Source organism: Budorcas taxicolor, chromosome 6 (genome assembly GCF_023091745.1).
Source record: "Budorcas taxicolor isolate Tak-1 chromosome 6, Takin1.1, whole genome shotgun sequence".
Taxonomy (NCBI): Eukaryota; Metazoa; Chordata; class Mammalia; order Artiodactyla; family Bovidae; genus Budorcas; species Budorcas taxicolor.
Window position 1 is genome coordinate 116,821,816 of NC_068915.1, and position 11,185 is coordinate 116,833,000.

At 62.1% G+C, this 11,185-nt stretch overlaps 1 protein-coding gene across 3 annotated transcripts in view; it reads right to left on the reverse strand.

Annotated features, from left to right (window-relative positions):
• Nucleotides 1-10,959, reverse strand: part of MAEA (macrophage erythroblast attacher, E3 ubiquitin ligase) — a 29,203-nt gene extending 18,244 nt beyond the window's left edge. For all 3 annotated transcript variants that reach the window (XM_052641746.1, XM_052641744.1, XM_052641743.1), the window contains exon 1: nucleotides 10,874-10,959. In XM_052641746.1, the coding sequence (XP_052497706.1) occupies nucleotides 10,874-10,942 (69 nt within the window). In that variant the 5' untranslated portion in view covers nucleotides 10,943-10,959. The remainder of the gene's footprint in view (nucleotides 1-10,873) is intronic.
• Nucleotides 10,960-11,185: the final 226 nt, after the last annotated feature.

Sequence of the window (11,185 nt, forward strand, 5' to 3'; positions counted from 1 at the left end):
GACGACAAAAAAATCACGGAGACGCGAGAGACGGCAGTGAGGGTGGAACCCAGGGAAGAGCCAGACCCAAGAGGAGGCGCCGCTCCTCCACTCGCGCCCATCAGGACAGGCGGCAGAGACGGGATGAGCAACGCGCAACTTCAGAACTTCGTGAAACGAAAGAAACCAGCATCAGAGGGAAGAGGCAACCCAGGAACAGGAGGAAATGTGTGTGAAGCCCACGACCAGGACGGGTGAGCATCTGGGCTGCGTGAGGAGCCTGACGGCCCCCGTGAGAGACAGACAGACAAGAACAGGCTGGAAAACAGGCAGAGGACAGGGCCTGGCGCTGCTCTGAAGCAGACAGACACCGCCCCCACACTGAGCATGGGCGCTCAGCCCCACCTTCGCGGGGCAACGCCCCCCGGGCCTCCTGGAGCACCTGGGACCCGCGGAGGGACGGGGGCAGCAGTGCTGGGGGCGTGCGGGTCCCCCCTGCCCTGGGTCCCTCCTCCAGGACCGGGAAGAACACGTGTGCTGTGGCACGCCATCCGATCATCAGAAGCCGACCGAGACGGGCACGGAGCTCCCTGCACGACACAGCCCTGATGGACGGTCAGAAACGATGAAGATGGTCACCTGGTTTTGACCACAGTAAAAAAAAGATTCTAAATGATTCTGTTAACATGCGGACAGTGGTGCCTGATTCAAAGCACTGGCCCAGGGAGGCTCGGAGACCAAGGAGGGGTGGACCTGGTGGGAACCCACGGGCACAGTCTGTGTGGCCAACCAAGGAGGCAGGGCCACTCGGGCAGAGGGCCAACCGCGTCCGCAGCAGAGGCGCCGGAAGGAGCCCGCTCGGACAGAGGGCCAACGTGCGCCTCATACCATCTGCACAGATTCCCTCGAAGGGGACCGCAGACAAAAGGTAGGCACTGCAACTCTAAGGCTCCCAGCTGGAAAGCACAGGGGGAGACCTTCCTGGCCCTCAGGGAACGCTCTCCCGCAGGGATGCAGACAGCACCAACTGTAAAAGAGAAGTCGACCAGTCAGTCTTTATCCAAACTAGGACTTCTGCCTTCGAAAGACAACTTAAGAATAAGGACAATTTACAGTAAGCCGCATCGCTATTTCACAAATTTCTGACATATACTTCAGACACCATAAAATTTACCCTTGTAACTCAAGTATACAGCCCGGCGGCGTTTACTATAATCGCAAGGCCATGCAACCAGCAGCACCATCTGCTTTCGGAACATTCTCCTCACCCCGAAACAGAAACTCCTGCCTACAGAAGTCGTGCCCCCCGTCAAGGAACCAGCCGGGGCCCCCGTCCACCTGGCGGACCTGCCCGTGCGGGACACTTCTAGCAGCGCGCCTCATCCCGTCCGGCCTCTGGCTGAGCGCCCGCGAGCGCGGCTCTGGCTGCGGCGCGGCGCCCCGCTCCTGCTCAGGGCCGAGCGGCATCCCCGCACGGGACCGCGCCGCCTCTGCACCGCGAGAGAGACGGGCGCCGAGGCTGCTCCCACCTGCAGAGAGGCGCCCGCACGGGCTGCCTGGGCGTGTCCGCGCCGCTCTCAGAGGGGAACCGCTGGGCCGTGCGGTGACTGTCTAAGCAGGCGGCTTTCCTCAGCCGGCGCACCACGCGACACTCCTTGGCGAGGACCAGGGTTTCGGCTTCTCCGCATCCTCATCCAGCAAGCCTCCCGTCCAGCTCTCTGACCAGGCACTCCTGTGGGCGGCAGGTGCAGCCTCACTGCGGCCGCACTGTCCACTGCCGCCGCCGCCTGCATCTCCGCCGCGCCTATCAGCCATTCCTCTCTCTCTTCAGAAGTCTCCTCATAACCATCTGCTCGTTTCTACAGCTTATTTGTTTTTGTTATGGAACTGTAAGAGTCGTTTGTATATTCTGTATACTAAAGCCTTAGAAATTATTTGCAAATATCTTCCTTCTGTAAGTAATCTTTTTTCTTCTTTAAACGGCATCCTTTGAAGTACAAGCTTTTTTGGTTTAATGAAATTCAATCTATCATCATTTAACTATAAACAAAATTGCTTCCTCCATTTCCCTTTTCACTGTTCATTTTCAGGGTGGAAAATGAGAGTCATCTCTATCTGCTGGTCTTGCGTCCGAAACGGTTCTGAGCCTGGCTCTCAGCTCGGGGAGATCTGCGGGTGCGCGGCGCACATGTGTTCCTCAGGATCTTCACGCTCACGATCATTTCATCTGCAAACTGTCACCGCTTGCTCTCCAGTCTGCCTGCCTGCTGCTTAGCTTTCTCGCCTAAGCCCCCGTGAGGGTCTCCAGGGCGACGCTGAATGGGAATGGTGAGTGGACACGCTTATCCTTCTGCTGACCTTTCCGAGTTCCACCACGGAGTGGGATGGCGTCTGCGGTTTTCTCAGAGTTGCTCTTTACCAGGCTGAGGACGTCCTCCTCTATCCCGAGCTGGCTCGCTGCTGTATCGTGAAAGGGTGATGGGCTTTGTTCAGCGCTTCCGCCTGCGCCTGCTGAGACGGTCGTGCGGTTTCGTCCTGTTTCTGGGGTGGCGATGCACCGGCTTCTGCGTGTTGAGCCAGCCTTGCATTCCTGGGGTGAGCCCCACTTAGTGACGGCGTGTAGCCCTCTTCATGTGTTGCCAGGCCCCGTCTGCAGGCACTGCTGAGAGTTCGGCACCTTTATTCACTCATGAGACTCGTGCAGTTTTCTTGCGGGCCGTCTGTCTGGTCCCGCTATCAGGGTAAAACTGACCTCATTAAGCTCAAGTGCTCTTCCTCTCCTGCACTTTGGTTCTTGTGAGGGAGCAGTGCCTCTTCTTCTTTAAACATTTAACAGAATTCACCAGAGAAGCCATCAGGTCCTGCGTTTTTCTTTATGGGAATTTTTTTTTTTTAATCTGTTTACTTGGTACAGACTACCCAGTCATCATGTTCACAGAAGGGCGATTTCATGGTCCAACTCCACACGCTTTCCTCCCACGTCTCTGCCCCCCTTCTGCAGCACTCCACGAGGAAGCGGGGCGGGGAGCTTTCTCATCAGCTGGAACCAGCTCTTCACGGGTCACAGGTGGTGGGTTTTTTAAGGTCTGTCATTTGCTTTTGAATTCTGGTTTCGGGACTTTCTGGTGGCTCAGTGGCTGAGCCTACTCTGCGCTCCCAATGCAGGGGGCTCAGGTTCAGCCCCGGTCAGAGAACGCGCTCCCACACGCCTCCACTAAAGCTCCCCTGTGCCAGAACCGAGACCCAGTGCACTCAAAACAAATAAAAGTTAAAATAATAATGATAATTCTGGTTTTATCTTATCTAGTTATACCAAAGATTTAAACCTGTATTAATCAAATCTACTTAATGTTTCCTTGATAACGTGCTGCAATACAGCTTTTAAGACTACAGGATTTCTCCACTTAATTAGCTGATGAAACTATTTCCTCCAGCACCTCCTTGCCCTTCAGTGGCTCACAGAAAGTGACCCTGCCTGTTTTCGTAACTGAAACAGATCCTGGCAAACACCCTCCGCTGAGACCTGCAGGGAACCTCTGCAACTCCGGTCCAGCTCTCAGCCACCCTCCCACACACTGCCATCTGCCCCAGGGTGTGCAGCTCCCCGCCTTCTCCAGGGCTTCCCGTGGTCTCCTCGTCGTATTCGCTGACAAAGAAGTGCATCTTCCTCTGTCATCACGCTTTCCACCACTTCTGCAGGCACAAGAAGGAAGCCTCTCACCAGTGGCACAAGGCCCTTTATCTTTCACAAGAACCTCCGAGGTTCACATATTTATCACAAAGCTAAAGGAGTCCTCTGAAATTCTGGGCTGCACCCTAAACACAGCAGACGCCCCTCCCTGTCCTGGGCTGACCTCCCCCGGCACACACACCCCTGCAGAGGCTCGTGAAGGACAGCAGGGCTGAAAACCCCTATTTCTAAACAGGCTTCTTAGGAAAATGACCTTTCTGGTCCACGCCTGTGGGCATGGGGTGAGATGGACAAAGCTGGAGGAGGGAAGGACACCGTTGGCACCTCTGTGGCCCTCTCATCCTGATAGCCAGGGTCCTCACAGGAGTCTTTCCATGCCACTGGTCCACCTCAGCAAGGGCAACAAGCCACAGGGACACGGGGGAAAGGATTCTGCACAAAGCAAACAGCGGCACAGACTGTGAGGCCCCCAGTGCTGGCATGTCCTGTAGCAGTGGGAGGCCGCTGTGGCTCAGCGTCCAAAGGGGTGGGGGAGCAGGTGGGGAGGGGGAGTGGGGGAGGGGAGATGGATGAAGGGGGGGAGGAAATGGGGGCGGTGGGGTAGGGAGTGGGGGAGGGGAGGTGGGGGAGGGGAGATGGGGAAGAGAAGGGGGAGGAAGTGGGGGAGGGGAGATGGGAAAGGGGGAAGTGGGGGCAGTGGGGGAGGGGTGGGAAGGAGCAGCAGGGGAGGGGAGGGGAGGGGAGGGGGCAGGGGGAAGCTGGAAGGACGGGGGAGAGGGGCCCAGTCACCGCTGGCCAGGGGCCCCTCTAACAGCCCTGGAAAGTGAAAGTGTCAGTGGCTCCGTCAAGTCTCCACTCTTGGAGACCCCATGGGCTGTAGCCCACCAGGCTCCTCCATCCACGGGATTCTGCAGGCAAGCACACTGGAGTGGGCTGCCATTCCCTCCTCCAGGGTGCCTTCCCTGGGTCTCCAGTGCTGCAGGCCAATTCTTCACCATCTGAGCCACCCTGGACTTCAGTCCAAGTGGGACGGGAGCTGCCAGGCCAGAAGGACGGCCCCACTGCGGCTGTGCAGGCATGGCGGAGCCGGGACAGTGAGGGCTGCCCACAGCCCAGGGAGCCGGGGCGAGAGGCGGCCAGAGTGCGTGTCTGTCCTGCAGGCAGAGTGAGGAGGGGCGAGCTGGGAGAGTGGGGGTCCAGGAGGGCTCCACAGCGCAGCCCTTGGGCTGGCTCAGCCAAGTCTCCCCACCGGGACTAGGGCGACAGGGTGCGGGTATGGGGAGGCGGCGGGCACAGGAACAAGTTTAGACCCCCAGCTGCTAAGAAGCTGGGCAGACCAAGACGGGGCATTGGGCAGGCTCCAGGCCACCGCTCTGGGGCTGGAAGGGGTCCCGCTGGGAGTCAGGGCACACAAGGGGGTGCTCAGACAGGGTCACCAGGGCCATAAGCGGCCCCGATGGGGGAATGAGGTGGGGCCAGGAGCCTGGGAGGGCCCGGCGGGGTGGCGCTGTGGGAGCCAGGGGGAGCTGGTCTGGAGGAGGGCCCTGCAGGGGCGAGGCGGGCAGCACAGCCCGCCAAGGGTGCACCTCGAGGCCCTGCTGGACAGTGGTGGGGCAGAGCTGGCCTGGAGGCCAGCGGCGCACAAGGCTGGGCGGCGGCCGTCTCAGAGGGCACCCGAGAGGCTGCCCCCTCGTCACCCAGAAGGTCACAGCGCACACCTTCGGGCCAGGGCCGGGGTCGTGAGCAGACCGTCCTCCCCATCAGCAGACCCTTCGGAGAGGAGAGGGGTGCAGGCGGGGGAGCGGAGGTCAGAAAGGACCCTTGAGGCCTCACACCCAGACCGCCGCTCTCAACAACAACAGGTGGACGCCAGTGCCCGCGGGGCCCCTTGCACAGAGGGGAGGCCCACCCGGAGCAGCAGGCCCCGGCACCCGCCTTCCTCGGGCCAGGCGCCCGCCCCGAGGACCAGGGGCCCAAGGAGGGTCTGAAAGAAAAAGCACCAGATGCTGAGTGAAGACAGAAAGAAGAAACCAGGGCGAGGCCGGGGCCACGTCCTGGCGGCAGCATACGGGCCCGGCCGCTGCTGGGGCGTCTGGACGCCCACTCCGACGGGCAGGGCCCAGGGAGAGCCGCGGGGCGAGGTGCGGAGGGGGCCGGGCCCGGGAGAGGCCTGCTCGGGTGGGGCTGGTGACCCGCTTCGAAGGGGCAGCTCGCCCACAGGGGCAGGGCCGCAGCTGTGAGAGGAAAGGGGCGGGGGTGACGGCTGGGTCTCTGGTCCATGAGGCCCCTGGGCCGCCAGGGTCCCTCTACTCAGCGCGACACATTCCAGAGTCAGGGAGAGAGACTGTCACCAAAGGATCTCTTTAGGGACCGGCTGGTCCCTACTCAGCAATACTGAGTTGTTAAGCAACAGCTAGCAGTGATCGAAACAGTGAGCAGCTCTCCTTTTCAAAAGATTCTGAATAACCTACACCTGAGAATAACTGCCCATTCCCGGGGAATCTGCTCGGCCAGGTGCAGGGCGGAGTCAGACATCCGCCCTGGGCCTTTTCTGCCCAGGCCCCCGTGCCTTCTCTTCCCTGCCCCAGGCACGCAGTGCCCCTGCCCTCTGCAGGGCTTCAGGGATGCCTGGAGACGCCTGCTCCAGCTGGACCACAAGCCTTCAGGGTCAGGCCTGCCAAGATTTCAACTCAGCCCATGCGGCTCTTCCCCAAATCCAGCAGCCCACCCCATGGGCCCTCCCCCCTCGCAGGACCTCCCTGAACCCCAGGTCCCCAACTCGAGGCCTCCTCCACCCAGCGTGCGACGGGGATGACCCAACGGGGCCTCACCCGGCCCTCCCCCAAACAGCACGCACCGAGACGGAGGCACCTACAGGGATTCACACTCCCCAAGTGTGCCCCAGCCATGTCTGAACCTCACTAGAGCATAGAGCTGACAAGCTCAGTGGTCACAGTCATGCCAGACCCGCCTGAAGCCCGGGGCCTGCAGCGCGTGGCGGTGGCAAGGCCCTCAGCCAGCACTGCCCGTGGCTAGGGTCGGCGCTGGCTCTGACAGCTACGCAGGGAACTGGAGCCCAGAAAGCTCTCTCTCCCAGACTCGAATCTGTTTAAGATGCAGCAGCACTTAACCACAGGCAGCCTGCAGAGCGCGCGGAGCACCTGCCCGGCAGGCTGCGTCTCTGCAGGAGGGCCCGGGCAGAGGACGCGCTGGTGGCTCTCCTCCATGAAGTCCCATGTCCCAGCATCAGCAAGCGACGCGGCAGTGTTGGGCTGGGAGGCCGTGCAGGGTGGGCACGGGGCTTCTAGAGGGCCTTCCAGCCGAGCGCTAGGTCTGCGGGCTCTGGGAGGCCAAGGCTGGGCCGGGGGCGCTCTCAGTTGACAGCAGACAGCCCTCTGCAGGTGTGACGAGGCTGGACCCGCGAACGGGAGGGCAACCGCGCTGCGAGTGTCTGCAGGAGAGGCGGTCACTCTCTGATCACAGAACCTAAAGAAAAAAGCTCCCAGCTGGCGCGAGTGGTAACGAACCCGCCTGCTCATGCCGGAGATCTAACAGACGATCCCTGGGTCAGGAAGACCTCCTGGAGGAGGGAACAGTGACCCACCCAGTACCCTTCCCTGGAGCGCCCCGCAGACACAGGAGCCTGGAAGGCCACAGTCCACAGGATCGCACAGAGCTGGACATGACTGAAGCGACTTAGCACGCACGCAAAGAAAAAGGAGGTGAGGACCCAGCCCGCGGCCACCATGCCCTCGTCTCCAAGGCCCCGTGCTTTGCGCCATTGGCGGGTCTCAAACCTCAGACCACGCGGATCCCCAAGTCCAGCTGAGACCAAGTTTGGAAAACTGGACTGCAAGTTGTAACTTTAGGCATAAACTTGGAACGCAAAGTACAAAGCCAGGATTTGAAATTGCAGATAAGTACTTGGTCAACAAAACTGTCACCACGCTAAAAGTAGAAAACTTACATACTTCTATGGAGAATTAAAACACAGCCGAACCGTCCCCAGATAGAGTGAGGGGCGACGTGCCGGGCGGGGGGGTGCTGGGAGGGGGTGCTGACACGGGCGACCCCTGGCCGAGGCGCCCAGACGAGGTTCCGGGTGCCCGGGGGTGGGCCCAGGGGGACCCACGGGAGGAGTGAGGTGCAGGGCCGGTCTCCCATCACCAACACCACGTCCCCAATCCTGGCTGAGCGGACCCTGCTGATTCGTGGGGTGACAGACACGCCTCTATAAAACACGATTTCCCTTCAGTTCTCTGAAGGGAAAAAACAGAAGTAAAAACCCCAAAACCGAAAGGGGCAGTCAGCAAAATAACTTGGAGAATAAACACAAGCTGCTTTCATAATCAGAAAACACTTCCAAAGACAAATTAAAACAGGGTTTCCAGCTCACAGGTTTCCACTTCTCCTTCCCTGAGGCCCGGGGGGCGTGAGCCAGAGCCCAACACCGACAGCACTCCAGGGAGCTTCGCCGGCCAGGCCAGGGCCCAGGCGCGCCCCCGGCGCCCACTGCGGGGAGGACGCCTCCCCACAGCCAGGGCGGCCAGGCCAGCGGCTGTCAGCCGGCGGGGCGGAGGCCAGGGCTGCTGCTGGGCCTCCTGCAGCCCCACTGCAGACACGCGCCCCAGGGTCCCCAGGCCTGGGGTCAGGGAGGAGGGCAGGTCAGAGGGCGCCAGCAGCCTCAATCCGGGCCACGCCCCGCCGCCCCCCACCCCTCTCCTGTCTGAAGGAGGCTTGCCCGCGGCATACTGGTCCCCACTGCCTGCGAGAGGACCTGCCTTCTCGCTGGAGCTCGGCCTTCCAGCACCGGCCTCGGCCCCCTTGCACCTCTGCACCCCGCTCAGATGAGACCAGCAGAGCTCCCGAGACAACCGCTTTCCTGTGCTCTAATTTTGCTTCCCAACAGAGCAGCCCTCGTTCCGAGTGAAACTCCCTCATCGCCCACTGGGAACTAGTCCCGAGAAAGGTTCACCAGCAGCGACACCTGTGTCAAGACGAGAGGGATTATCCTGCGGGATGTAAACAATCTGTACAGGAAAAACGGACAGAGCACCTCGTGAAAATTCTACTTTCCAAAATCATTCCAATAAAGAAGCGAAACATTTTCAGCTGGCAGGCTCACTTGAGACGACACTAGAATGTCTCTCTGCCTCTAAGAGTGTCGGCACGCCTCCTCTGCGCCTGTGCGCTCAGCTGTGTCCGACTCTGCGACCCCAACGACTCCTCTGTCCATGGGATTCTCCAGGCAAGAACACTGGAGTTGGGTTGCCATTTCCTCCTCCAGGGGACCCTCCTGACCCAGGGATCGACCCCACGTCTCCTGTCGCCTGCACTGGTAGGTGAATTCTTTTCCACTGAGCTACCTGGGAAGGCTGCGTGACTACTTCAGTCAAAGTCTATTTAACAGGTTTGGAACTCAAACTGTGTTCATGGTTATGAACTGAGAGAGGAGGACTTGGAGGAGACATCCTTCCAGTCTGGTGTTTCCCACCTTCTCATGTCTCAGCTTTCTCCTCTGTCAGTTAAATGGCGGGCCTGATGGGGTCTGAGTGAGATAATGGGTCAGCAGCTAACAGCTCCCTACTCATACTTTTTTTTGGTGGTGGTGGGGGCACTTAGTTGGGTGCATGGGGCAGCAGAGAACCCTGGCCTCTGAGATGCAGGGTCTTGCCTGAGTTGCATATAAAAACACCACGCCCTACAAGCGGGGTCCAGCAAACAGGCGTCTGGTTCACGTCAGCGGCACAGGGCTTCCCTCCCTCCCTCCCTTCCCGTCAGGGCTCAAGGAATAAGGAGTGTGGCAGCTACCTCCTAAGCCAGAGCCCGCACTGCACCCTGAGCAGAGCAAACAATCTCCAAGGGTTCAGGACCCTCCAGAGGTCTCCCGAGAATCGACCAGAGCTCATGGCAATCTTGCCACAATGCACCCACCACCTGTCACCATTTTGGTGGACAGGGAAGCCCGGCCCTCCAGGAGCAGAGACGCTACTTGACTCCCAGGGAAAGAACTCAGACTTCCACAGGCTCAGCTGCAGCTCTCCTGGGAACGTTACAACCTTGATCCTTGAAGGAATTTACTTTTGTTTCACTGCAGCCAGTCAGCGTTGAATCCTCTACTAACTAGATAAGAACTACTGGGGGTCCCTCTCCCAGGAAAGGCGGTTCCACTGCAGTCTACGTCGACTTGGCTAAGTGGCCATCCAAGGTCACGCAACTGTCGGCCAAGCTGCAAGAGCTGTATTTCAGGTTTGGTGACGCCCCGCGGTGGTGAGGCCTCTCTGCACAGGTCCCTAATGAGAGGCTGGAAGCCATCCGTCAGCACCGTCTGACAGAAGCTTCCGGGACGAAAGCTGGACGCAACCGCCGGCTACGGTCTTTCTCTCGCTGGGTGCCCCCGACCCCACACCCCCGAGATCCCCGCCTCCAAAGCAACCAGCCTGGCCACGGCCAGAACGGTCCCTGATGCGGCTCGCGTTCTTTCGAGGACGAAGAGCTCCAGAGGGCGAAGTGGGGCGCCAGGGAGACGCGCTCCCTGCCCAGTCGCGGCGGCAGAGACGGCCACACGCCGCGCCCGCCCGGCCAGCAGGTCCCCGGCCGCAGAGCGCAGCGCACCCAGGCCCCGGGCCCCGGGGAGCCCGGCCGCAGGCCCCGGGGAGCCCGGCCGCAGAGCGCAGCGCACCCAGGCCGCAGGCCCCGGGGAGCCCGGCCGCAGGCCCCGGGGAGCCCGGCCGCAGAGCGCAGCGCACCCAGGCCGCAGGCCCCGGGGAGCCCGGCCGCAGAGCGCAGCGCACCCAGGCCGCAGGCCCCGGGGAGCCCGGCCGCAGAGCGCAGCGCACCCAGGCCCCGGGGAGCCCGGCCGCAGAGCGCAGCGCACCCAGGCCCCAGGCCCCGGGGAGCCCGGCCGCAGGCCCCGGGGAGCCCGGCCGCAGAGCGCAGCGCACCCAGGCCCCGGGGAGCCCGGCCGCAGGCCCCGGGGAGCCCGGCCGCAGAGCGCAGCGCACCCAGGCACCGGGGAGCCCGGCCGCAGGCCCCGGGGAGCCCGGCCGCAGAGCGCAGCGCACCCAGGCCCCGGGCCCCGGGCCCCCGCCCGGCGCCCCAGGCCGCGCCCCGGCCCCGGGCCCGCCCCCCACCCCCGCGCCCGCTCGCCGCCCCGGCCGCGGCCCCTGGCAGGCGCGGGCGCACCGCGGCCGCAGACCCCACCTTGAGGGTCGGGTACTCCTGCACCTTCAGGGTCATGGAGAGCTGAGCGGCGGACTCCTGCACCGCCATCTTGCGGCGGCCGAAACGTCAGCGGGCGGAGGGGCAGCGCGGCGCGCGGCACGCCGGGTAGTGACGTCGAGGGGCGCGGCGGGCCGGCGCCCGCACCCAGCGCCTCCGCTCGCCGTTCGGCGGCCGAGGAAGAAGGCGCGGCCGCCGGCCCACCCAATCACCGCCCGCCTTCCTCCCGTCCAGCCAATCAACGGGAAGCCCGGCGGGGCGGGGTCCCTCCTTGAACCTGAGGCGGGGCGGGCC